Source organism: Kwoniella europaea, chromosome 1 (assembly GCF_036810445.1).
Source record: "Kwoniella europaea PYCC6329 chromosome 1, complete sequence".
NCBI classification, from domain to species: domain Eukaryota; kingdom Fungi; phylum Basidiomycota; class Tremellomycetes; order Tremellales; family Cryptococcaceae; genus Kwoniella; species Kwoniella europaea.
The window spans coordinates 11407682-11434004 of NC_089487.1; the positions used below are offsets into that span (position 1 = coordinate 11407682).

General features: G+C 45.0%; 10 protein-coding genes across 10 annotated transcripts; 6 read left to right on the forward strand and 4 right to left on the reverse strand.

Moving 5' to 3' along the window:
• Nucleotides 1-424: 424 nt before the first annotated feature.
• Nucleotides 425-1775, forward strand: V865_004330 (uncharacterized protein; the record flags this gene model as incomplete). The annotated part of the gene is made up of 5 exons (XM_066228114.1): nucleotides 425-560; nucleotides 629-780; nucleotides 848-981; nucleotides 1040-1583; nucleotides 1647-1775. The coding sequence occupies 5 exons, from the start codon at nucleotides 425-427 to the stop codon at nucleotides 1773-1775; spliced, it is 1095 nt and encodes a 364-aa protein (XP_066084211.1).
• A 576-nt stretch (nucleotides 1776-2351) lies between these two features.
• On the forward strand, nucleotides 2352-2918 carry V865_004331 (uncharacterized protein; the record flags this gene model as incomplete). Its single annotated transcript, XM_066228115.1, has 1 exon — nucleotides 2352-2918. The coding sequence occupies one exon, from the start codon at nucleotides 2352-2354 to the stop codon at nucleotides 2916-2918; it is 567 nt and encodes a 188-aa protein (XP_066084212.1).
• A 1062-nt stretch (nucleotides 2919-3980) lies between these two features.
• V865_004332 (uncharacterized protein) lies at nucleotides 3981-5755 on the reverse strand (the record flags this gene model as incomplete). The annotated part of the gene is made up of 5 exons (XM_066228116.1): nucleotides 3981-4234; nucleotides 4316-5031; nucleotides 5089-5213; nucleotides 5274-5366; nucleotides 5441-5755. 5 exons carry the CDS (start codon nucleotides 5753-5755, stop codon nucleotides 3981-3983), a joined length of 1503 nt encoding a protein of 500 aa, XP_066084213.1.
• A 907-nt stretch (nucleotides 5756-6662) lies between these two features.
• Nucleotides 6663-8036, reverse strand: V865_004333 (uncharacterized protein; the record flags this gene model as incomplete). Its single annotated transcript, XM_066228117.1, has 2 exons — nucleotides 6663-7855; nucleotides 7919-8036. The coding sequence occupies 2 exons, from the start codon at nucleotides 8034-8036 to the stop codon at nucleotides 6663-6665; spliced, it is 1311 nt and encodes a 436-aa protein (XP_066084214.1).
• Nucleotides 8037-11099: 3063 nt separating this feature from the next.
• On the forward strand, nucleotides 11100-13093 carry V865_004334 (inosine-5'-monophosphate dehydrogenase; the record flags this gene model as incomplete). The annotated part of the gene is made up of 6 exons (XM_066228118.1): nucleotides 11100-11338; nucleotides 11417-11485; nucleotides 11542-11697; nucleotides 11765-11814; nucleotides 11876-12902; nucleotides 12970-13093. 6 exons carry the CDS (start codon nucleotides 11100-11102, stop codon nucleotides 13091-13093), a joined length of 1665 nt encoding a protein of 554 aa, XP_066084215.1.
• Nucleotides 13094-13401: 308 nt separating this feature from the next.
• On the reverse strand, nucleotides 13402-14994 carry V865_004335 (uncharacterized protein; the record flags this gene model as incomplete). The annotated part of the gene is made up of 3 exons (XM_066228119.1): nucleotides 13402-14035; nucleotides 14118-14541; nucleotides 14646-14994. 3 exons carry the CDS (start codon nucleotides 14992-14994, stop codon nucleotides 13402-13404), a joined length of 1407 nt encoding a protein of 468 aa, XP_066084216.1.
• A 449-nt stretch (nucleotides 14995-15443) lies between these two features.
• V865_004336 (uncharacterized protein) lies at nucleotides 15444-19947 on the forward strand (the record flags this gene model as incomplete). The annotated part of the gene is made up of 20 exons (XM_066228120.1): nucleotides 15444-15524; nucleotides 15609-15740; nucleotides 15787-15845; nucleotides 15911-16046; nucleotides 16112-16383; nucleotides 16468-16632; nucleotides 16694-16881; nucleotides 16948-17120; nucleotides 17181-17431; nucleotides 17491-17572; nucleotides 17640-17811; nucleotides 17872-18074; nucleotides 18137-18220; nucleotides 18273-18581; nucleotides 18670-18984; nucleotides 19046-19087; nucleotides 19155-19283; nucleotides 19403-19624; nucleotides 19716-19780; nucleotides 19848-19947. The coding sequence occupies 20 exons, from the start codon at nucleotides 15444-15446 to the stop codon at nucleotides 19945-19947; spliced, it is 3180 nt and encodes a 1059-aa protein (XP_066084217.1).
• Nucleotides 19948-20009: 62 nt separating this feature from the next.
• V865_004337 (uncharacterized protein) lies at nucleotides 20010-21427 on the reverse strand (the record flags this gene model as incomplete). The annotated part of the gene is made up of 4 exons (XM_066228121.1): nucleotides 20010-20414; nucleotides 20514-21173; nucleotides 21253-21340; nucleotides 21414-21427. The coding sequence occupies 4 exons, from the start codon at nucleotides 21425-21427 to the stop codon at nucleotides 20010-20012; spliced, it is 1167 nt and encodes a 388-aa protein (XP_066084218.1).
• A 321-nt stretch (nucleotides 21428-21748) lies between these two features.
• On the forward strand, nucleotides 21749-22504 carry V865_004338 (uncharacterized protein; the record flags this gene model as incomplete). Its single annotated transcript, XM_066228122.1, has 3 exons — nucleotides 21749-21992; nucleotides 22067-22168; nucleotides 22311-22504. The coding sequence occupies 3 exons, from the start codon at nucleotides 21749-21751 to the stop codon at nucleotides 22502-22504; spliced, it is 540 nt and encodes a 179-aa protein (XP_066084219.1).
• Nucleotides 22505-22956: 452 nt separating this feature from the next.
• Nucleotides 22957-26251, forward strand: V865_004339 (uncharacterized protein; the record flags this gene model as incomplete). The annotated part of the gene is made up of 14 exons (XM_066228123.1): nucleotides 22957-23157; nucleotides 23244-23473; nucleotides 23542-23671; nucleotides 23732-23804; nucleotides 23903-24183; nucleotides 24276-24404; nucleotides 24479-24608; nucleotides 24673-24806; nucleotides 24882-24944; nucleotides 25016-25080; nucleotides 25136-25161; nucleotides 25223-25309; nucleotides 25366-26006; nucleotides 26081-26251. 14 exons carry the CDS (start codon nucleotides 22957-22959, stop codon nucleotides 26249-26251), a joined length of 2361 nt encoding a protein of 786 aa, XP_066084220.1.
• Nucleotides 26252-26323: the final 72 nt, after the last annotated feature.

Below are 26323 nucleotides of genomic sequence, written 5' to 3' on the forward strand. Positions count from 1 at the left end.
ACTACTGCTACTAACCGTCCGGCCAATGACCTTAGTCTTCAAGCTACTAAAGTTAGATACGAAATAACATCCGACAATCATCATAACCATTACAATGGTTAATTACGTACCTCTGGGTTTTACACCTCCACTACTCGACGAATCGTTCAGAGAACGGGGCTTAGGCCGAAAGGACCTAGCTTAGAAACCTATGACGCTCATTTAATGTTCTGATATTTTTTGACTGGAATCGAAGTATTTTAGGAGAAATGACCAAAGACGACGTTTACTACGATCGGATGAGAATCGAAAATACAGTAATACCCATTTACAGGACAGTCTTCGTATATATATATATAACATCCATACAAAGGAAATTTCTCTTCTTTCCTCTTTTTTTCTTCATCCAGCTCAATCAGGTTGACCCAAAAGAAGTCAAGTCAAGATGAGATTCACCAAATCCGCCATTACTGCTCTCTTCGCAGCTGTCCTTGCCAACGCTGCTCCTGCCCCAGTCCCAGCTGGAGGTGTAGGTGTCAGAGCTAATGATACCGCTCCAGAGTATCATACCATGACTGATTGTGAGTAGAAAGTAGACTATCATTGCCACTCCTTGACATATCTGACATATCTCGATGGTATCATTTAGTCGATTTCCAATCTCTCAACTTGGCTTTGAACCAAGAATGGATCGAACTTGACTTGTTCAACTACGGTGTCCGAACTTTCTCAGTCGAGGATTTCGCTGCTGCTGGTATCAACGAGGAAGAGATCTCTTTGATCCAATTCATGGCTAATCAAGTAAGTTCACACAACCGCATGGATTATGATAATCGGTCTTGGTACTGATCTTTTGATGGCTTTACAGGAAGTTGGCCATGTTACCCTCCTTACCAACATCCTCTCCGCTTACGGCCGAACCCCAGCCAAGCAATGTACCTACGCCTACGACTTTTACACTGTGCGGGACTTTGTTAACTTCTGTCAGCGATTGACCCGATGGTGAGTATCCATCTTTCCCGCCGCTACTGTGAACAGCTTGGCTGACGATTTGTTATAGGGGTGAATCAGGTGTATACGGATTCCTTCCTCACCTTGACTCTCGACCATCTGCTCAACTACTCCTTCAATCCATCTCCACCGAAGCCAGACAACAAATGGCTTTCCGACAACTTGCCGGTGCTTTCCCTATGCCCGTCTACTTCGAGACCGGTATCTCCCAAGCTATGTCGTGGTCATTACTCCAAAACTACATCGTCTCCTGTCCAGCTGAAAACCCAAGAATCGAATGGCCCATCTTCCCCAACTTGAACGTAACCAACGATGCCAACCTCCTCGTGGACGGATACAATGCTGCTATCTCCCACAACAGGACTTCGCTCACCGAACCAGGAAGAAGAGTCGAACTTACCTGGGACGCACCTAAAGGAAACGTATCTTACGATGGATTATACAACACCACTGTAGGAGGAAACGTCACTGATCCAACCAAACCCAAATATGTCGCTTGGATCAACCAACTTAACGCTACCTACACCGAATTTAACCAGACTGGTAACTACACCGGGTACACTTTCCAACCTGGAGGAGTTGTCTTCAACAACGTGGGTCTCCCCTCATTCATACTTCGACATGTCGTTGTGCTGACCATTTGTGAATTTAATTAGACCGACGATGGAATTGTTAACGGTACAGCCTTCATTGCTCTTACCGACTCTAACCCTTACGTCACCCCATACAACCTTTCACTCTTGAACGATGTCATCATCGCTTGGGGTCTTTACCAAGCCAACTAAGCGATCAAGTAAAGTGACAACCAAAATCAGCTTAATTGGAATGGACATTATTTAACATCTATCATTCATAATCATTTGATAATTTTATCATATAAATGTAGCTATAACTTTGGATAGGAAAAAGGATTTCAAAGGAAGAAGTGAAAAGTCGTACGAATATACATATAATAGCATTCATCGTAAATGCATGTCAATCGGTATACTCCCCATGATACATTGTCTTGTTGAGCCGTGGATAGCAAGATGAGCATAGCAAGGTCTCTAACATACTGCGAGGATTGTGTTCACTGTAAGTTACTTGTTAGAATAGAGGTCTTGGGATTACTTTTCACTTCTCATATGATATCCTTTGATCTGCTCTACTTACCGCAGCTTACAAAACTGACATGAAGGGATTCATTCAAATTTCGAATCACTGAGGACGTCGGAGTATGAAGTCTTGATATTGACATTGACTCGATGCGAGACAATCCTATCCTAACGCTATATATATCGTGTGCGAAGGTAGTGCTACCCATATTCACTAGTCACACGTCGTGTACCTTCTCATGACCATCCATAGCCCTGCACCAGAACATGCCAATTCCATTAGCTAGAACACGACGTTCAAACCCCAAATCTCGTACTTCGCAGTCTTCCTCCAGATCGAATGGGAGTAAAAAACCTTCACGACAAATCCCAAATTCCAAGATAGTATCATTTATTAACCCATTTGACGATACCTCCAATCCTCCCGGCTTTGTCAGTCCCACGCCCAAAATCGAATATATATCCCCAACCACCACACCTCCTTCATCACCTCCTGTCCTTCCTTTAGGAGTAGGAACGTTACAGGTGAATATACCGCCAAAAGTAGATTATGTATCACCCTCATCCAGACTTTCAAACTCCTTTTCTGGTTCGAACCAGACTCATAAGGGTCAGAGTGAAGTTCCTGTACCCGTAGCCATGCCGAAACCTCGTAGATTATCTAAAGAGGAACTTGCTTCACCGTTGTTTAAAGGTAGGTACGTACTAAGTACAATCCAAACTCAATATGGTATGAGTATAGTAAGGAGATCATTCGATATTGGAAGGTCGAACGAGGAGATTGAGAAAGTCAAGCTTGATATCAGCGTGGTGGAACCAAAGTGCCATGCTTGATGAGAGTGATTTATGAAGATCGTCTATGGAGAATGATGTACTCTAAGAAGCGATAGATACGGATTTGCATAGTAACATTAGTTGCATTAACGATAATCGTTTGAGTCGGGTCGAGCATATCATATTACATCAAGTTGATGTTAGTTTCTCCCTCATTTCCCCTTTTACCAATAATCGACGCAAAGTGAGCAGACCATATAGTCATATCTGAAAATCATAACCTTCGTGAACATGACTTCGTTATCGGAATTTCCCAATTTCTTTGCATTATCAGACTGGAAGTAACCTTGACTCATCAGCCTTTCAATATAATCCTATCCAATCAGATCCAGCCCAGATGAAAGGTGTATATATACTTCACTTACGTTTCACAATCATTCGGCACCTTTCCTAACTTCCTCCAAAGATCTCTTGAGCGTCTCTCGAAGTTTAGTCACCATCGCATCTTCGTCTTTATCTGGTGGAGGCTAGTCGAGTATTCAGCGAGTGTGGTCATTTGAGTTGACAAGTATATACGTACCAGTTGATCGAGTAGATACCTAAATGGTGGACATATCGATCAGCTATCTCGTCAGAGAGATGAGGTCGATCCTCCAAGCAGCTATTTATATACTCACTCAACCTCATCAATTGTCTATAACCCCACGAGACCCGTTAACCTCTTTTTCTGTCTGATTACGATGGCGACTCACCAGGACTACCGGGATTCTTGATGACAGCTCCACATATATCAGTTTTCGTTCGAGTTACGCCGGAAGGTCATCACTCACCTGTTCATTCTGTCTGTAGCTGCTCGTTCCTCGGGGTGAGTGAGATAATGCAATGGGAAGATGTTGTAGCTTGCATTTAGTCAGTTGACATGTGAACTACATCACTTCGGTAAGTGGTCGTTTTCAGATCTGTCAAGTGGAGGTCAAGGTGCAAACCCGAATATTTGATCCCGCTAATAAAAGATCAAATGGATTAAGGATGGCATCTCTATTTGACTACAAAGAGCTCTACTATCCGATCCTCTCCTTTATACACCTCATGAAACCTTACAATGACACTCGCATGTCAAGATTACACCGACTTCTTCCTATAATCACTCTTTAACACCATAGCGAACGCAGCACTAGTAATCGACAGTAAACCCAATACTAGCCAGATCAAATGACCATGTAACAACTGCCTATCTACCGATAACGCGAATAGAGCCGACGCCGAACCTGGACCAATCGCTCGCATGAGTGACGAGACAGCTTGTGAGAGTCCGTTAATCGCTCCCAGAGATCGTCTGTTGGGCGCAGCATCATTGGTCATTATTAGATTACAAGCTATTACACATTGTCAACGACCTTGTCATCAGCGTCATCGTTCTTGTATGGTAGAATGGGTTGGGATCAATTTGAACTCACCAAAAGCCATATTACCAATACTATACAAACCCATACTACATGCTAAGCCCGTCCATACAGCCCATGCTTGTCCCTTCAGTGCAAAGACATTGGTGACAGGTAGAATCGCGAAAGCAGGTATGAAAAGCACCACCAAAAACTTGTATAGTCTAACTGATCCTACTCTAGTTTGTAAGAATGGGAAAGCGATCAATTGAACTAGGATTGTCGCTATACCTCTAATTGACATTGCTAAACCAATTTGTGATTCTCTGAAAGATAGACCACCGGCGGTAATTGGAGTAAAGCAGAATAGAGGTAATAGACCAAGGAAACAGATACCTTGAAGTTGAAGTAGACCAAAGGATGCCATTAACTTGTTGATATCTGGAGTCATCAGATCTCTGAGTCCTACTGGAGGTCCATCATGTTCATCATCATGGTCGTGCTCGTGTTCTTCATTGTTGATCGATTTGACCTTCTTTGGCGGAAGAGTTTCCTTCATGAAGAAGAAAGCGACTATACCGCTACTCAAGGGGAAGAGGGCTGCGACGAGTGATGGTAGGAGGTAAGGATGTGATCGGATGATAGGGAAGGCATCTCCAACAGCTGGGAAACGCTGTGCGAAATGGGGGAAGTAACCTCCGATGGACGATGCGAGGATGGTCCCGATAGCCATGGAAAGTGGGAAGAATGAGAATGCGATGGATTGATTGGTCTCGTCTGATAGCTCAGATCTGCGGAAAAATCCATTAGCAATGATGGAATGGAATGAATGAAGGGTTAGTACTCACATGACACTCTTCAGTACAGCTACATTACCATTTGCCAGACCATTGATCGTCCTAGTGAGGATCATCATTGGGAACGTTGTAGAGAACCCAAATAGCACCGAGGATATAGCAGCACCAGCACATCCCTAAATATGATTATGTCAGCATGACAGACCTTGTAAATCACGTTCAAACTGGTCACTCACGATAAGTAATACAGGCTTCCTTCCACAATGATCACTCGCTTTACCCCATTGGAAGACCGTGAGCAACTCGGCTACGGCAAAGATCGATTCGATCTATGTACATTTCATAAATACCTGATCAGCGTACTCTCTCCAATTGAAAAGGTTCAACGACGTGTTGCACTTACCAGACCTGCATAAAACCCTGTACGTCTGGGGTCATCTACAATACCCAGTTCAAGGATCATCTGATTGATAAATGGGAAACAAGCCATGAAAGCTATAGGCTCTGTAACCCTGACGAAACATGCTATAAACAGTTGGAATTTCGGTAATGGGGTGATCTTCCTGTTGGTCGGTTGTTGCTTGGTTACTGTATCTTCACTTATATCACTTCCATTAGGTGATGAAGACCGAGGTTGAGTTGAGTAGTCCGCTGCTGGGGCCGAGGGAGAGAGCAGGGGACGAGTCTCAGATTCGTTGCCTAGTAATGTACCTTGCATCGTGATTCGTGGATCGTGGTTCGATCTCAGTTGAGATATTGGACTGGCACGTAGAGTTCTAATCCAGAAGGGAAGGATGATATATGAGATGGGATTGAATATCGATTTTGTTGTGATGGTGAACCTTACAGTAGTTCGTGAGTGGGATTGACGATGGTGAGATAGAACTTAACAATGCAAAACCAGACAAGCCTAGATATCTCTATACGTACAGTTTCGTGTTATATATGCTTTTACATCTCGCCTCGAACTTTACATGCACACCTACGATCTGTATGGGACACGGACGGCCAAACCGGCCCATCCGGCCCCGGGGTGGGGCACACATGGATCCTCCACTTTTCTGGTTTCGTGTGTCATGATCACGATAGGCGATCGGGAAAGGATCCCTCCATGATACGCGAAAGGATAGGAGAGGATGGGGGATGGGACCTGAGAGGTAATAACAAAGATTGGACATAGAATAGGAATGTGTCCCCTTCGGACACAGGTCATTAAACACAATCACAGATAGGCCGATCAAGAGGTCAGATCCCAACGAGAAGAGCTGATTGTTTGTGCTTCTCACCGGTCTTGATCAACTCCGTATTATCACCGGATGATTCATCAGAGGACTCGACTATATGTATTCGTATTCATGAAAGATGCAACTCTGCGCAAAGTCAAAAGAGTGTGATTGATTTCATGTTTGGTACATTCATGCAACATACAGTAAGATAGAACGTCTAGCGTCGTCTTTACTAAAACTACTAACACTACTATTTTGATCACTGCTATATACTAAAGATGCAAGGCAAACGAGACAAGAGGATATATATGTATAAATGCTATGGAAATGTAAACTGATACAACTGTTTTCAAGACAACCTGATACGAGTACCCAAAACTGACAAGAGGATAAATAGTATTATAGTTGAATTTGTTTTCTGATTGATCGAAGAGATGTGGGAGGTCTGATCTTCTTGAACAAATCGCGTGTGGGCGAAGTGGTCACTGAAGAAGGACTTGTCTGCTGGGCTTGAGCGGTATCAACGATAAGGATAGAACCTGATCCAGGCTTGGCGGTGTATGATGCCTTTCGTGGAAGTCCAGGTTTGGATACTGCCAATTGACCGTTTGACGTCGAGTGAACGATGGCACCGGATAATGAACCGTAGTTTGATCTCCAAGCTTCACCGGGTGTAGTGGATATCGATGAAGTCGAGTCGCATGAATCCCTCCTTGCTAACCCCGGTGTAGGAGCATCGAGGTACATGTACCCTGCTGGAGAGGGTGCGAGAGTCGATGAAGACGATGGGGTAGTAGCGTAAGTTGAGGATCTCCTTGAAGCAGGTGATGCCTGGAAGACATCGTCCGATCGACTTCGTACTAAAGCTTGAGCAGTTCTAGCGGACCATGATGAGATGGCAGCAGCCTGTGATGAAGGGCCAGCCGAAGGAGGAACGAAGGTAGACTTGCTTGGTCCAGGGATGTTGACGCTGACTCGTAAGTTGGTAGGAGTGAGAGGAGGAGATGGCATTCGAACTTCGGCAGTAGGAGCAGGAACAGGAAGGGCTTTGACAACAGCGACAGGAGCGGGGTTCCAGAAATCTCTAAGATGGGTGATAAGTTCTGGTTCTTCTACTCGGAGGTTGTAGTCGAGGAGGTAAAGAAGCTGTTTCTCCATCAAGTTGACTTCGGCGAGTGAGAAAAATCGACCGTATTTCTGCCAGTGCATGTTCTTGGGTGAAGAGTCGTTAAGGTATTTAGCAGCGCAGATGAGGACAGCGAGGAAGACCCGGTGTCGAGTGCATTTCATACCGGTAGCGACGGTTGGGAGCTTCTCCTTGAGTCTTTCGAGGTAGACAAGAGTGACTGAAAGAGTTGGCATTTGGACATTTGATTGAACAACTAATCCTCTGATGAACTCTGAAAGTTCAGGAAGGTCGGCGTTGGAATCATCCTCTTCACCTTTGGGTTGCTGCCACCATTCTACGGGTTTACCGTTGAGGTCGACGTACTGCTCCTTGGTAGGGGTAGCAGGAGGGGAAAGCATGTTGACGTCGGCACCTTCGGCAGGAGCAATCTTGATGACCTCTGAGGTCTTCTCGGCGACATGAGCTATAAACCGACAATCAGTAATGTATCTTGGTGGCAACAAGAACATGTCAAAGGTGGACTTACCAAAGAATTCTGGTCGGACTCTGTTCTTAAGGGAGTGAACAAGAGTTGGGTTGTGAGTGGAGAGTTTGCAAAGGGAGGCGGGGTGGGTAGGATCTCTTAATCGTTGAGCGGTAGACATCTTGAAAGGTTGATAAGGTTGGTTCGTCCGTTGGTCAAGTTAAGTTGTAAGGATGGTAAGGGGGAAAGTGGTGATAGTTATAGCAGTGATGTGATATGTGTTGTATGTAAAGAACGACGAGTGTGACCTGACTAGTTGGAAGTTATGTCGCACGGGTTGGGATCAGTTATAAAGGGATATCACAATGGATGAGACAAGGTTGGAATGGGATGATGAGATGGAGCGGGATATGGTGAAAAGATTCTAAAGTGAGGAGATATATATGCTTGATCGGTTGGGTCGTCTGTGTCAGAGTCAGAAAAGACACTATGAGGCTAGTTTGATCGACACTTCCGAAGGCGGTAAGTGATCAGTCTTGACTCTTTCCAAAACGGGGCGAGGACAAGGGGGAATAAGCTATGAGAACTGTATGATAAAATAACTTCAGCCATTGGGGCTATTAAACAAAGATGGCGTTGTCGCCAGTCTTAGAGCCTAATATAGTATCGTCTCCATCTACATCTTCTTTGAGAACCGCTCTATCGATTAAGGGTAGAACATGAACCAACAATAGAAAACTTGCATTTTGGATCGATGATCATCGCTGCCAGGGCTTGACTATCACGAGCCATTCTTTACGAATGTAATTTAGTTTCCTATCAATTCAGAACGCCGTCCTCTCCTCCTGCGCCTTCAAGTGATTGGTCTATATGACCCAGCTGACTGCATTGAGTAATAGCGGTGAATAAGCTTTGCAGTCGAGAAAAACGTACAGTACGGCGAAAGAGTATATTCTGAGACATAGATGGCGCTTCTGATAAATGAGTTGGTGGCATTCCGACCGGATCGGGAAATTCCTTTTAGTCATTCCTTGACTAGCCATCTCATCGGTTGGGATTTAGGTGGGTAGTCATGACGTTTCGGGCGTTTAAAGTTTACGTTAGCTCGTATCGGAGTATTTAGACGATTTTCTGGTTCAGTAAACCTACCTATCAGATGCCTAGGTGCTTGAACCCGTAGTCCCTGGGTTATTTCCCACTCTTCTAAGCACGGTTGGAAAGACCAAAACAAGAGTTTTGTTTCGATCTGCGATAACAACCGGAACGAAGACGCCACCAATCGGTAAATGCATAACTCTATCGTTCCCGCAAAAAAGCCCATCGCTTGCACAGTTCATCCCGTACCTTCCGAAAACAGAGGAATTCCGCGATTTAAAGTTTTCCGGTATAGTTGTGTACCTGATCGATCTGGGTCTGATGGGTTGCCAGACAATTCCTCGATACAAGTGCCTCTGTCGATCTTACGTCAGATCCGAGTGAGACAATTAGTGTCTCGCTTTTCCCATAAGAAAACTATATTGGACCTGAATTAGAATTGAATACCAAGCTGTATTAACTTGATTAGAAACGGTTCGTCCGTCTGCTCCACGAACACAGTCCAGATTCAGGACGTCGATCTTCATGGTTAGTGACCAGCTACGTACAACCTGGTAGAAGGATTCCGACCCTCTGCTAGTAGATCCCGGTCGAGAGATAACGTAATTGTCTTTGAGACTAATTGCTTTTGTTTGTTCTATCGTTCCCGAATAACTGATGAATGTTTTGAAAAAACCGCCACGCTAAGTTCTCAATTTAAGATGCTGCAAGACGAACTACTGTAAATTGAATCGTGCAATCATTAGTCTCGCGGTGTATGAACCACTGCTATATAGTAGTTCCGTCTCTGATTCCCGTTCTACGGCTCGCACATGATACTTGGCAGTGGAAGCACATGTAGTGGGAGACGCAAGATCCCAAGGCTGGACAGATCATGGTTGAAGAGTTAACATGGGGTTCCTCCCTGCTGGCGCTGGTATCACCGGCAAGTAGTGTGCTCGCACGCAGCTTGGAACCCTGCTTGTCTTCGCTTGGATAATGATCACGCCCCATGTCATCACTCATTTCAATGCGGATAAATGGCAAGGGTTTCATTGGGAATCAACTTTCCTCGTCATCATCGAGCTATGAGCCTCCGTACTCCTTCTGTGGCCCAACTGGAGCCTGCGCACTCTCTTCCCGGTGAATTAAGCATGCTCGATTACCTTGTTCCTCATACGACGTCCTGTCATGTCAATCCAGGTGTGATGTCCGATCGGTGTAAACCCTGATATGTGTCTCACCGAACATCGATCGACGAGACATTCATGTTCTACTCACTGGAATTCTCGATATGCAACCTAGATCTTCTAGATCTTCTAGATCTCAAGAACCGATTATACAGTATGCAGTATCGGTCTCCTTCGTTGCTACCAGTTTTGCCTTCTTCAGCAATTCCGGCTCACCAACAGATGATAGATACCGATGTTGGCTAGCTGGGCGAGCCGGAGTAGCAGTACTACACTAATATGGCTTCACATGTGTCTCCACATCTCTCACATCCATATCATCGTGGCTCGTCCAAGTCCTCGATCCGTCATCCCCATTGCTCAGAAGCGGAAGATACTTCTTTAACCGTTGATGATTTCATAGGCGTCCACCACGGCAGACCTTACGAGCGGTAACGATCGTACATGAGGGTGTGCCTCATGAGCCACCCCCTCAACGGGTAGATCGTACCGGATACGGGACAGGCAGATTAAGCATATGCCAAGGTCAAATGCGGGATGAATGATGCTGTGAAAATGATAGCAGTGGCTTATACGGGTTGTACAGCCATTTCGGATCGGATCGCCACATCCGCTTCCGTGTTACAGCAGATCTCTTTCTTAAAGGGGTGGCTTGCATAGGCTCTTGCACGCCTCAGGACGGCTTCTTCCGCTTTCTAAGTTATTGCTTTCCCACGATAGATGGAGGGGTTTACGATGCCTTATCATTCGAAAACCTTTCATCAATGCCACGTCTTGATTGTTTGATAATTTTTCACCGCTTGAGTAATTTTTTCATGCATCGCGTCTTGGGTGCCGGCATCCCTACTCTACCAGCTGAAAACCTTCATCCTTCATCTTATCTTTCTTTTTCTTTTTTCTTTTCTTTTTTTTGGTTCGGTCAATACGACCCACCCACCTACCTAATACCCCCGTCTGCATAACTCTTATCTGTCTTGAAAATGTCATCTGCCAACGGACACGCTTCTTCTTCTACCAACCCTAACGCTCCAGCTAGGTCGGAGAGCCTCCTCAAAGCAGCAGATGCTTTGTCATACCTTGATGAATACCCTCGAGGAGATGGTCTCTCTTTGAATGAGTTGATGGATTCAAGGAAGAATGGAGGTTTGACTTACAATGACTTCTTAATGTTGCCGGGACATATCAACTTCCCTTCGAATGTGGTATCTCTCCAATCCAAGTGAGTATTCATACATATGATTGATAAGCAATCGTCTCAACACCAAGTGGACATCACTGATGCCCAATACCTCACTAGAGTAACCAAGAACATCGTCCTTAACACTCCTTTCCTCTCTTCCCCCATGGACACTGTCACTGAGGACCGGTAAGCTGTCAATACACCGAACGCAATGCGCACATAGCTGATTGAGACATCCGTAGAATGGCCATTGCTCTTGCTCTTCACGGTGGTCTCGGTATCATCCACCACAACTGTAGCGCAGAAGACCAAGCCGCCATGGTCAGACGAGTCAAGAAATTCGAGAACGGTTTCATCACTGATCCTATCTGCTTGAAACCTGACAGCACCGTTGGAGAGTGAGTTAATTGAACTATTCCGATCTTCACGGAGATAAGAGTACTGATTATCGGCAATCTGTTTTAGTGTATTGGACATCAAGGCTAGATATGGTTTCTGCGGTGTGCCTATCACAGGTCAGTTAGCTGCTGCTGCCACCGTATGCATTGACATGCTTAAGCTAATGACATGTCGTAGAAACCGGAAAGATGAACGGTAAACTCGTTGGTATCGTTACCGGCCGAGATGTCCAATTCCAAGATGCCTCAGTACCCGTCAAATCCGTTATGACCACCGATCTTGTCACTGGATCAGCCGGTATCACCCTCGAACAGGCCAACAACCTCCTCCGAGACTCCAAGAAGGGTAAACTTCCCATCGTCGATTCCAACGGAAACATCGTCTCTCTCGTGGCTCGATCCGATTTGTTGAAGAACCAAAACTACCCCTTAGCATCCAAAGTTCCCGAATCCAAACAATTATTCTGTGGTGCTGCTATTGGTACTCGACCAGGAGACAAGGACCGATTGAAGTTACTCGTCGAAGCTGGATTAGACGTAGTTGTTTTGGACTCTTCTCAAGGAAACTCGGTTTTCCAAATTGAATTCATCCAATGGATCAAATCGACCTACCCTAAACTCGAAATTATTGCCGGTAATGTTGTCACCCGAGAACAAGCTGCTCAGTTGATCGTAGCTGGTGCGGACGGTTTGAAAATTGGTATGGGTTCAGGATCAATCTGTATCACTCAGGAAGTTATGGCTGTCGGTCGACCTCAAGGTACAGCCGTATATGCTGTTTCCGAATTCGCCTCGAGATTCGGTGTACCAACCATCGCTGATGGTGGTATTGGAAATATCGGACATATCGCCAAAGCTTTATCTCTAGGTGCTTCAGCGGTGATGATGGGAGGTTTGTTGGCTGGTACTACCGAATCACCAGGAGAGTACTTCTACCATGAAGGTAAACGAGTTAAAGTTTACAGAGGAATGGGTTCGATCGAAGCTATGGAACATACCCAACGAGGATCGGTCGCTTCTAAGAATGCTATCTTAAGTGGATCAGCCGATAACGCAGCCACCGCTCGATACTTCTCTGAAACAGACTCCGTCAAAGTCGCTCAAGGTGTTTCTGGTGACGTCGCTGATAAAGGAAGTATCAACAAGTTCGTTCCATACTTGTACACTGGTTTACAGCACTCTTTACAAGATGCTGGTGTCAAATCGTAAGTCTACGCCACTCAGCATTACAGGGTATATCATGTGACTAATCATCCTGCTTTCTACCTACAGAGTTACCGATCTACAAAAGGAAGCTAGAGCTGGTGGAGTCCGATTCGAGCTTCGAACTGCCTCTGCTCAATTGGAAGGTGGTGTTCATGGATTGAACTCTTACACCAAGAGATTGTTCGCTTAAGCAGATGTGCAATAGACTAGGTGTGGTAAAATAGAGTGAAGACAAACCATCACATGTGTTTTGCTTGCCGTTTCAAGCCTCTCAGAGGTTTTAGGTATTTTCTTGGGTCATGAATCTGTATATTTGCATTATATTAGCATTGGATGGAGCATCACGGATCAGTGAGCAATGTGATAGCAACTCATGGGTGAATCAGATCAACACCAAGGTACATTGAATATGCATGGGACATGACATGCTACAAAATAGTTGACAGAATACAACAGAATATATATATCTACATGAAACCATGTAGCAATTGCAAGAGTCTATTTCCTAGCTCTCTTTTTTCCTATACCAGAAGAAGAAGTGGTGGAAGCGTTATCCATGATGTTAGCGTTTGTGTTTGTTGATCTTTTTGAAATTTGATTCAAACCTGCATTATTCGGATGACCCATATCTATCATTCTTGATTCTATCATTTTCCTAACTAACGCTTCAGCTTCTTCTGGACCAAATTTTTCTTTTTCCTTTTCTTTCTTTTCTTCTCCTGTTATACCTAATGATTGGTTTGTATGGTTATTAGCTAGATGTTTGGTCTGTTGTCGTATTGTAGCAGGTTCGAAAGATTCCCATATGCTGTACAAACAGATGATATCTTGTATACAAGCGAAAAGGATATTCAAATTGAGTTGAAATCCTGATAAAAATTCCGCAGCTGAATTGGGAGGTTGACCTAGACCTAATTGTTGATTGGTATTTATGGATGTTGAGATAGGTTGAACTTGAGAAGAAGATGTTCGAGTACGTGTAGAGCTAGCTGTGGAAGATGAGTTGTTGGAGTTGTTATTGTTGTTGTTCATGGAAGTCAGACAGAATGCGATATAGACTGCTGAGATGGCTATAATGTATGGTGGATAAAGGAGATGTACGTCCGTTCTATAAGTATCATTGAGGATGAACCTTAACATACGAAAGAATATCAGCACACCTATCTTCCACAACTAGAACAAGATGGACGAGCCAAGGAAAGTCATGGACTCACCAGGATATCTGTAAAACACCTTCATCAACCTCGCCTATCCCTTCTGTCGATCCTCTGCCCATCAACCTTCTAATTCTCTTCGCTTCTCTCTCATCCTCATCAATTTCATCCACATCTTTTTCATTTCCATGGTTCGTAGCAGGCAATGGTGAAGGTGATGGTCTAGTCGGTACACTCAAATTAGATTTTCTACTCTCTTCATCCCTTTTCTTCTTCGCTTCTAACTCTTTCTTCTTGAGCATTTGATCTTCTTCCACACGGGACATAGGGAATTTACCAGAATCAGCAGGTTCTCTTCCTGTTATATGTAATAGTGCTCTATAAGGGTGGAAAATGACCAGATGAAAATCTAGATCTTCTAATAAGTAGAATTCCATTTCGCCTAATTTATTTGATTCAGCTGGGAACATCTTGATGTTGTATTCTGTAAGCATCATTTGGATCAGGTAAATTCGCGTATAGTATGAGATATATTTGTACGGCATGAGATGTGAATAGTGAGATTTAGACGGAAGGGATGGGACTTACCATTAAATACCACTTTAGCCTCACTGACTACGCTCTTAATGTGTACAGGCGTCTCCTCGACTTTCGCAGCCACAAATACGCAAGCCGCCAATACGAGGTAAGGGTTGGTCTCGCATATGCTATTCTTGAGGTAGAACCGCTTGAAGAACACACATGCCGTGGCTATTGGTATTTGACGTAGTAACAATCTTTTACCCAATTTCTGAATGAGTTGAGTGAAGAAGATGTTCAGACAGTATAGCTGTTTGGGCGTACAGTACTGTAAATCCACTTGACGGGATATCAGGAGTGAAGGTCGAGTGGTTAGCCAATGGAGACAATGCGATGAGGACCAGAATGAAGATGACATGATCGAAGGTGAGGGCGAGGGTGACAGGCACTGATAGAGGGGAGAAGGGGGTCTAGTCGAGGTTGAGAGAGGGATGGGGAGGTGACATCGTCTGTTGGAGGGACACGTACTTGGACCTTTATATACGGATCGGTGTCGAGCTGGATATATCAGTTGGATAGCCAGTGGGATTTGACGATTCATTCATTCACCTTTGACCTATCCCGACAAGTGCATTCCCGTCGCCCGCCCCCACTTCGAGTCATAAGTGATGACATCATCAGATATTCACCCGCGAAGAATGTTGGGAATGTTGGAATGTTGGGTTCTTGTCCTTGTACCAACAAAGCAACACCAACAAAGCAAGAGTCACTCGTGCATCTTTCACTGTGATAAACGACTCACTAACTCTGTATCTGATCGCCTTTGATCTTTCGCTTATCCAAAGCCCCTTCGCGACTCATCTGAGAATGGACGAAGAGACGATTCAACAACAACAAACCTTCTCTTTCCCCGTACTACCTCAGGCGGATCTCGAAAGAGTAGCGCAGGTAAGTGGAACGCCAAAGTCTTGTACTTGACACGAGCTTCGTAAGGAAGGCCTAGCTGATAAAAAGGAATCGCTCCACTGAAAGACAATCCTTCACCTCTTCTCACCTTCCACATCATCCAATCCCGAATTAGCGAAACATCTCCAGAGGGAACTACAGCAAATCCAATCAGCACAGGAAGCTTGGGGGCTGATAGCAGGATTGGCAGGTCATGATGTGAGCAAGTCAGCTATGTAACGTTAAGCTGATGAACCTTCTCCAGGACCCCAACGTGAGATTCTTCGGGGCTCATACGGCCCAAGTGAAGATATCTCGAGACTGGTATGTTCAGCTGAGCATGGCCCAGATCTACAAGAGGAACAGGAAAGCTGAATAATTTCGCATAGGGAGACTCTTCCCGAGGATCTACGACCTGCCTTGCTACCTCTCCTGCTGGGCACACTTGGAAATGCCATCAATCCAGCGAATCAACATTCTTATCAACCTGCTAATGGTGTAGTAGTAAGAAAGTTATTTGGATCTGTAAGTCAAGGCTTCGAACTTGCACTGCACAAAGGGGATTCTGACATAAATCGTTGCGGTGATAGCTCGCATCCCTTCTCTTACGTCTAGCATTCCCCCACTTCCTCCATCCAATCTTAACTGTTATCCAGACTATCCATTCTGCCTTCGCTTCTTCCACTGCTCTACCTCCCTCAGCTCCTGGATCAGGGTACAACACCCCTGGAGCAGGTCCTAGCCAACCTTCATTCGACGGCGTACCTCCTCAACTAAAACATCGAGTAAGGCTGCTAGCTCTAGAATGGTGTGCGATATGTATCGAAGAGATAGGCAGAGCTGGTTTGGCTGAACAACAAAGGTAGGTTAATGACCTCGACTTCAGATTCCTCTATGCTAGAATATGGACTCTGGTGATTGACGAGATTTCTCGGTAATCCATTAGGCAGCCGCTACGAAGACATATAGAGAGTGATCTCTCTGTAGTTGTCAGTACGATAACAGATGCGATGTCTGGCGATCCAAATCTCAGTCCGAACGAAAGGCTGAAAGAAGCTGAAGCAGCATGTAAATGTGCGGAAAGCTGGATCGATTGGGGATTATCACCAGAGTAAGCTAGGTGATTCCCTTTTATCAGACGGAATGACAGCTTACATCGAACAAATGTACAGGGAATTGAACATACTTCTACCAGCATTATACAACCTCCTTCCTATGCCTGCGGCCTCTTCAGCTTTAGTGGAGGTTTTATCGGAAAGTATATTCAAGTACGGTAAAGGGACGAAAGTCCTCACTGAACCTATGTTAGCTTGGGCAATCGGGCCTTCCGGTCAGGCGTTGATAGCATCCGTTGACGAAGGTGAGCTCATCCCTCACTATCATCGCGTATAAGTGTCGGAATGCTCATATGCGGATTACTTTGCAGAGCCATCAGAAGAATTGATTGGATTTACGAAACTCCTTGCTGCTCTTGTAGAACATTCCTCGGAATGGCTGGTAGCTAGAATACAGCAGAATGACGTTCAGGCGTTCTTAGGTATAATATTGCGTTTGACAGGATGGCAGGGGTTAGGCAATGTCGAAGAGAACCTGAGCGAGGTGAGCTAGCTACAAATCATTCAATCACGGTGGCAAGCTCATGATTACCTTCGACGACAGCTCACTCTACCGATCTATCCTATGATTCAAGAAGCGATCATGGATGCACCTATGTTCTCGGCTCCCCACGATTCATCCCCTGATTGGGCAGTAGCGAAAAACTTCTTCAGAGAGCTTGTGGAGGTGACTCGAAGGAAAGTCCGATGGCCTGGAGAAGGTGATTCTGAAGGTAGTATCGGTGGATTGGATAAAGAGGACAGGGAAAATTTTGAGAGCTGGAGAAGGGATGCAGGGGAGGTGATCGTCGGAGCGTGAGTAGATCAAATTTTCTTGATATGGGATGGTTAAATAATGATTATATGAATTTCAGGTACTACATCTTACGAGATGAGATGCTGGAGAACTTAACTAGGATAGCTGGTCAACAGGTCCAGAACGGGGCGTCTTGGCAGGTGAGCTGACTTTACCTCCATCCTCCCACAAGTCATGGCGATCAAGCTAATCTCTATGATGAGATAGGATATCGAAGCCACTCTACATTGTATCAGATACTCGTCCGAAGCTGTTCCATTAGGTGAAGATAAGAGTCTACCCATATTATTCGGGGAGCAGATCCTCGGTCAATTGGCTCACAGGCCAATAAGAGGAAAAGGCGAAGAGAGATTGAGATTAACGGTAGTCTGCCTAATACGTGAGCTCTTCAGTTCAGCTATCGACGTCCATGAGAGCCGAAGCTGACAAAGCTATACAGAATCGTACGAAGAATGGTTCAAGTTCCACCCGTCGCATCTACCACCCGTCTTGTCATATCTTGTTCCCTCGCTCACCTCATCAACCACTATCTCTCGTTCAGCAGCGGACGCCTTGAAAGCGTTATGTGACATGTGCAGAAAGAAATTGGTTGAGCATATCGGGGCATTTGCCGAGTTGCATGGGAAGATAGGTGATTTGGGGGTGAGTCGGCTGGTGTGCGAAGGACAAGCTGCACCTAAGCTGATTCTGCTATCCTGCTCCAGCCTGAAGAACAGAGTAAAGTCATACAAGGAATAACTAGTGTGATACAGGCTTTAGCGCCAGGCGATGCTGTTGGACCAGTGGAGGTAAGTCAGCTGGCAGTTCATCGATTTTACATCAAGCTGACTTTGTGTCTAGGGGATCATATCGCCAATCCTATCACGTATCGCTCAAGCCTTGCAGCAGTATTCCGTCGACCCAACGAACGCTCAACCTGCTTTGGTTCAATCAACAGCAGCTTTGACTGCATGCTTCAAAGGTCTTTCGCCATCTGAGGATGAGATGTTCGATACGACCGATGAAGGGGATGAAGCTGCTCGAGAAGAGGCTATTGCGCTGACCAGGGAAGATCCGAGGATCGTGGAGTTGAGAAGAGGGATCGAAAATGCCGTGGAAGGTTTAGTAGGGGTTGTAGGTCGGGGAGAAGGCGATGCGGAAGTTGCTGATGTGAGTGTAAACCTTCCTTATTTTATGGCACAGAAGGGTCAAGTCGGACTGAAGGATTGTACTGATCGTAATTTATTATCTCTCATAGGCAATATCGTCATTACTGAAACATGCTACACTATCTTCGTCGACTTTGATATCCCTGTCACCCTTACCGCTCCTCTCGCTGGTGTGTATGGCATGTGAGAATTCACCTTCTGCGCTATGGATGTCATTAGCATCTACTTTGACCTTACGGGTTAATGCGCCGGTTACGAGTTTTGCCAGGAAGAAGGAGAAGACGGAGGAGGTCAAGAAACAAGAGGAGGACGAACAGGTGGGCAAATGGAATGTGATTGGTGATGTGGCTTCGAGGTTGGTCGTGGTGGCTGGCAGATACTTGGATGGAGAGGGTATGAAAGAGGTGAGTCATCTACAACCACTTTCGTGGTAGGATCACCTATTGACGTGTACGTCATTCTTAGCACCCCGATGTAGTTGAAGGATGGTTCAAATTCTGTTCTTCTGTAAGTTATCACTCGGACATCCTGATCACGGTCCAAATTGCTTATTTCGATTGTGCCTTTGTGTCAGCTTGCATCTCGGTTCCCTGGAGTTTTACTTCGTTTACCACCTCAGATAGTGGAAGGATACATGTCATTGGGTCTGATAGGTTTGGCAACGCAGGAGAGGTTCTCGCTGAAGTCTGTTTCGGAATATTTTGTGAGTTCGATTATCATCGATTGACTATCTTCTGTACCAATGATTTTTTCGCATTTGTGCTCCCTATGTTAAAATGGGGAGAGAGTGTATTTGGCACTAATAGAATAACGTTTCGATAGGTCGCGCTACTAGCCAATACCCGATATCCATCACCACTCGAACCATTATCCGATCCCTTATTCGCACATTTCGGACCATCGATCCTTCGTGCGCTCTTACTCTGCGCGGGGAGTGAAGGTCCAAGATCGGTCATACCTAACATGGCTGAGTTGCTGGCTGCGTTGGTAGGAAGGATCAAAGGTGAGGATATGAGTAGGTGGTTAGATCAGATATTGAGTCAGGTGAGTGTGATTCGTACGAGATCCTGCAGTTGGACTCGATATCTCGTCAAGATGACGTAACGTTGGCTGATATGTATGTGAACATGATTAGGAAGGATTCCCCGATCCTAGAGCTACGCCGGCATCGAAGAAAAAGTTGAAAGAAGCCGTTTTGAAGTGAGTCAGAGAGTCTTACCCTACCTCCATACATCGTTTCTTTATGCTGATTCACTGATTGGAACAGGTCCCGAACAGCTAGAAGAATGAGGGAAGCTCTACATGAGTTTGCATTAGTAGCTAGAGGTTTGGACGGTACGACTTATGGTAATGCCACGGCTGTGTAGGAGCGACCATATAGGACGATAGTCAATTCATAATGCATATACTTCACAACCAAAGGTATAGGTCATATGAAACCACTTTCCCTTAACGATCTAGTCAAAGTGAATATACTCTGTTTATTACGGAGCAGTTCGTCCTGTTGATCGATATTTGTAACTATGTTGACCCATTTCCTATGATCGTTCAAACCATCTATTAGACAACCTGCCAAGAATGTCTTACATATCTGTTCTGGATTCTGGTTCTCAATTTCAATTTCATTTGATTCCGAGTCTGATGTGTGGGTATGTTCCACTTGTAAGAATATCGAAGTTGCATTCGGGTTAGGTAAGATGAATACCTTTAATCTCAATGAAAATCCAGATGATCCATCGTCGGAGTAAGGGTTGAAAGTCAATACTGTTAACAAGAGGGATGTACCTGGTAGAGGTGTGGGAGTAGGTAAAGTCGAGGAAGTAGTTGATGCTGCCTGGAAACATTGAACAGTAAACGAGAATTGGTCAGCGTATGAGATAGGTATATATCGGTTACTGAGTAAGAAGGAGAGAAAGGGTTGAGCTTCACTCACAGCTTTAGCAGATTTGGTATAACCTAATACGAAAGGACTTAGGAGTGATTGTAACATTGGTTGAACGTTTGATGTAGGTCTCACTATTAGACATCTGAACCTGCTCGGTTCTTTGTGTTTTTGCTGTGACTCTCTTTGTGGTACACTGTGTATTTGAGGTTCATCGTTAGCTCCTGGAGCTACAGTGGTGTGAGTGTCACCGTTGGAGTTCGAGTTTGACGGTTTGTCTTTGGGCATATCTATGATTTCGAATCCATCTTCATCTAACGTATCTTTATCTATATCTATCCGCTGTGATTGTGTTTGTGATTGTGATTGTGATGTTTGTTGAGGAGTTGTAGTCGATCCATTGGTCTGATTCGTATTCTGATCAGTCCCATTGACGATTGCCTGCACCTGCGTCTGGGGCTGCTGTGGTACTATCACTGAGCGATCATCCAAAAACAGATACGTTATATCCTCTTCTTTCCTGTTATCATCCTGCGGTATATTCGGATTTGCCCCTGGTGGGAGAGGATTAGGTAAAGTGGTGATTGTGGTCAAATACCTCGAAGTAATTTTGGTAGAATTTGGGTCGATAGTAGAAGTTGAAGAAGAGGGTGTGGGGAAGGCAGATCTGTAAGTACGGAATTGAACAGTTGATCTCGCAGGTGTGTGTAACTTGGAACATATTATCAGGCATCAGCCATGAGTGTTGTGAGTGAGATACATGGATTTGAAACATGAGGAGCTCACTCACACTGTAACTTTCTAATATCCTAGGTAGGATTATATCAGCTAGGGAGATCTGACGTCCTGCAGGAGGGTTGAAGGACCATTGCAGTTGGCTGGGAAGAGGAGATATGTCAGCTGGCTGCATTCACAGTTGCGATTCTGATCTGCAGATGAGCATTATCTCACACTGTGTGACCCATCTTCGATACTTGTTCTTATATGCATGCAATATGGAGTGCTAAATGAGAAAGAACTGAACTTGATTCTGAGGAGACAGAGGATGTAGAATGGTTGGTTATCTTCCACGTCATCGCTTAGTGCCAGTGAAGAGATGAGAAAATCAACATGAGATGAGCAAGAGACAAAAAGATCAAAACGCGTCCCCATTCAACATTGCATTAATTTCTCATCGATATCTATATCCCTCAGCTTGACACCGGAAAACCTCACCTTCACCACGTATGACAGACTAGATACGACGCCCATCTTCAGAAACATCTGTTTAAGACTCCATCGATAGTATGAAGATAACCATCCACTCCTACCATTCCGTAGCCTATTGGAAATGGGACATATCATCCGACGAGCCCCACAAGCTACACAATCATCTAGATCTGGACGATATCGAGAATGGATATATAAATCCTGATGATCCCGCAACGATGGAAGATGATGATGAGGATGATGAAGTTTGTGGGATTTGTCAGAATGCCTTTGAAGGTTGTTGTCCGGAATGTAAAGTACCAGGAGATGATTGTCCGCTAAGTGAGTGTCTTTGCTCGTTTCCATTCTCATGAGCTGTGGATTGAGTCAAGGCTGATGCTTTGAGTGTGATATAGTATGGGGAGAATGTACTCATGTATTCCACATGCACTGTTTGCTGAAATGGATAGATACGGAGTCGTCAAAGCAGCAGTGTCCGATGGACAGACGGCCATGGGGTGAGTATTCAATGTCTCTTCCTCTATCCAGAATACTATGATGTCAACAACTATCGGTATCTCGACACTCAAAAAGTTGTATGGAGATGTACATGGAGACGAAGAAATACATTTGCTGATCAAGACATCTTACATCTCGTAGTCACAGCAGATCGTAAGCCCGACAAACTATCTACCACCTCGACAGGTCAACCTGTAGCTCAAGTGGCTCCTGGACCTCTACCCACAGAGGAAGAAGGGGGTGTGGTGATGTTAGCTGATCTATCCGGAGAGGCGGATATGGGTGAAAGTGAACAGCAGGAAGAAGGGGAAAGTATGGAAGTTGATGGACGATAATGTCGCCGGTATATCTTGGCCGCCTTATAAAAGTTGTATAAAATGTTGTATATCAGTCGTATTGTCATGTATCTTAAATCCCTCAGCGGGCATTACAATCGCATGAGATGATCGTAGCCTCCAAAGAGAGAGCTCTTGGAGTTGATCTTGGGTGTGTATACATCTAAATTAACCCTCTTTCCGTCGGAAACTGCGAGTGAGTGTGATGTTGACGAATGTGTCTGTGTCTTCAAGTCGTTCACCGCTTTCTTCCATCTCCTCACCTTGGCAACATCGCATCGTATTGTACACTCCCTTTCATTCATCTGTCTTTGTATCTGACAGCAACTGATATCGAATCCGGATCAAGTGCATATCTTGGTATCCAACTGAACGTCAACTATATCCCCGTGTCCACTGTCATCGAACACATACATCATAGTAAGGAGAAGAAGCGCGGTAACGACCCCATTATGACGACCCCTTCAACACCTATACCTGATATAGTCACCACATTAGCCTCGCCAGACTCGACAAAGGGGGTGTGGAATGACTCGACGCTGATACCCGGTGGAGGACCTCTCAATACTGTAAACGAAGAGGAGAGGAGTAGCAATGAGGTAGGGAGAGAGACTATAAGGGAGGATGCACCTGGACCATCAAGTATACATGAGGTGAGCGCGGTCGACTCATTAGCTGTCTGTCTGGATATCGATAGAAGTAATCAAGAGCATCTAGCTGATAATGATTCTACCAATAGCTATCCATCCATGCCTTAGCCCAAAGAGGCGATACACCCTCAATATCAGCTCTACTGCGCGAGAACCCTTCACTCGATCTTTCACAGAGGGATGAACAGGATATCACACCGTTACATTGGGCAGCGATCAACGCTCATATGGGTACATGTAGATTTCTGTTGGATAATGGTGCGGAAGTAGACGCTGTAGGAGGTGAACTGAAAGCTACTCCGTTGCAATGGGCTGCCAGGTGAGTGATCTGTATTCAAACATCAAAAATATTCGAAGATTTCATCCTGATATGCGAATGGTATCTAGGAATGGTCACTTATACGTGGTACATCTCTTGCTGGCGCATGGAGCAGATCCCAATTTAATGGATTCTCAGGGGTTTAATACCCTCCATCTGATTACGCATTCAAGTGCTGTAATGCCTTTACTCTACATGGTAAGCTGCTGTAAGGTCTATTGCAAATATAGCACTCAGCTGATATCCATGGTGGGTCAGCTACATCAACCGGTCGCGATCGATGAGAAGGATAGTGATGGGCATACTGCGTTGATGTGGGCAGCGTACCAAGGTGAGTTGCATACTGGACATGAGTTCGCTCATATGCGACCGAATGATATCCATACACATGCAAGTGCTATGATAGCTGATGAAAGCTGAATATCATAGGCGACGCCATATCCGTTCAGCTCCTACTTCGTCACGGCGCATCAGTCCATCTACAAGATAATGCAGGTATGACCCCCCTTCATTGGGCAGCAGTCAAGGGAAATAAAGTATCCATCAGACACTTGTTGGAAGCTGGTGCGAATCTTGATATAAGAGAGGAAAGTGGGAAGACACCCAGGGATATGGCTGAGGAGTTGAAAGGGTTGATACCGTTTGAGAAGGGATTGGAGGAAGCTGGCTATAATTCGCTGGGGATGAAGAGGTATGGGAAGTTGAGTGATGTGAGTTTAGTGTCTTGCTTTTGAGCGGAATGATCTTCATCAAGATGACTCTGGTGATGTAATCATTCTGATGGTCAATCCTGTATGTATAGAGAAACACCACATTAGCAATCTTCGTCCTACCTACCATATTCCTCGGTCTGATATTCAAGACTTTCGACTATTTCCCGGCGTATATGAGCTTTCCATTGGCCATAGCAGAATTCATGGCTATGCAGTTGGTAAGTCAGCAAAATCACTTATACAATCTCGTTAGTCCTGCTTGCGAGGAAGATTGACATTGACTCTTGTTCAGACTGTCACACACTACCTCCTCCGTCATATCGTCAGCGAATATAAAGTATCGTCTTCAAACCATTTTACATCTATCATCATAGCTAGTATAATCTGGGTATTCTACTCTTGGGCAACTCGTCTAGTGTCTGGTATGTCCACCATCTTATTTCGCATTGACTCCTAATTCAAAGACTAACACTTGCGATGGTATAGGTACGCCAGGACATGCGTTTACCAATCTGGTTTTCTTCGTTTCCTTCGCAGGTTGCTCGTATAACCTCTTCAGGGCTATCAGGAATGATCCTGGATTTGTACCCTTGCCTGTCAACGATTCAGAGGTTAAAGAGGTGAGTCTGCCTGTCAGGCGTGCAGGAAGATCGGATTCAGTGAATGAGCTGATGGTGATGTATTTGGTTCTTTAGGCATTGGAGGAGTTGGTGGATCAAGGGAGACTGAACGGGACAAATTTCTGTATCGAGTGTATGGTATGTGTAGTCTTCTTTTCTACCATATCATATACTTCTGCAGCTATTAATCACTACAATGTCCCATACAGGCTAGGAAGCCCCTTAGATCAAAACACTGTAGGACATGTGGAAGATGTGTAGCGAAGTTTGATCAGTAAGCTTGCAGTTTTGCCTTATTTATATGACCAAGCTGACATTCGGATGTACAGTCATTGTCCATGGATATGGAATTGTGGTGCGTTTTGACTGAGAACAGATAAGCAGCTGCCCCAAGCTGACTTGCATATCTCTCCTAGTCGGATACAAGAATCATCGATCATTCCTCCTATTCGTATTGTTTCTAATAGCTGGGATAGTAACTTTTGACAGACTTACGATAGATTGTATGTTACCCCACCTTCTCCAAGTAGTCAACTGAGCTGATTTTGTATGTTATCAGATATACTAGAGAAATCACCTGAATACATCCCGCCCTCAGAACCCTCACCAGGTATAACTGTATGCGACCTCTCTGAAACCCTATGCCGAGCCTCATCGTACGACCCGTTCTTACTCTCCGTGGCGTTATGGTCAACTCTTCAACTAACCTGGACGATCGTATTGGCCGTATCACATCTGTGGCAAGTGGGTAAGCAGATGACGACGTTTGAAGTATCCAATCTGGGTAGATATGGTTATATGGGTGGTAGGGGCGGTTCATCCCTCAGAGATCAAAGTGGAGCACTATCGAAACCCTCTCAGGCATTTTCAGTGGGAGCTGCGCCATTCCCTGGAGGAGCCTCAGAAGAAGCTCAAGGTCTTCCGTCTGCTGGTCCAGATGGTACTTCGTCCTTTCCTCCTCCACCACCTCCATCATCGGATGATATTCCGGGACACGTCCATGGTCCAGGATGTAAGCATGGGGAAGCTGGACATGGACATTCGCACGGTATTGGAGCGATATGTAAAGGTTTAGGTAAAGTTATCAGTGGACCTTTGATGAATATACTAGGCCTGGATAGGTTTACCAAAGGCAAGGCATTGGGAGGTATGAAGAAGGCTGGAAGGGACCAGAATCCATTTGATATGGGATTCGTTCAGGTGAGTGAACAGAAATGACTAACATCCATTTATCACTATCCCATGCTGATATACCCGATATTCGCGAACTTTAGAACTGCACAGACTTCTGGATACCATCTAGAGATATAGACTATACCCAATTATACGAGATTCCCTCAGAAGGTTGGAGAGCTTACAGAAGGAAAGTTGCGATGCAGAAGAAGTTGGGCGGTGAAAGTGGGAAAGGTGGTTATGTTGCTGTCAATAATGCTGAGGAAGTGTAATTTGGTTTCTATGGAAGTGTTAACGAAATGTTACGATCATGTGTATGCTACCTTTTTCGTGGAATAGCTGCG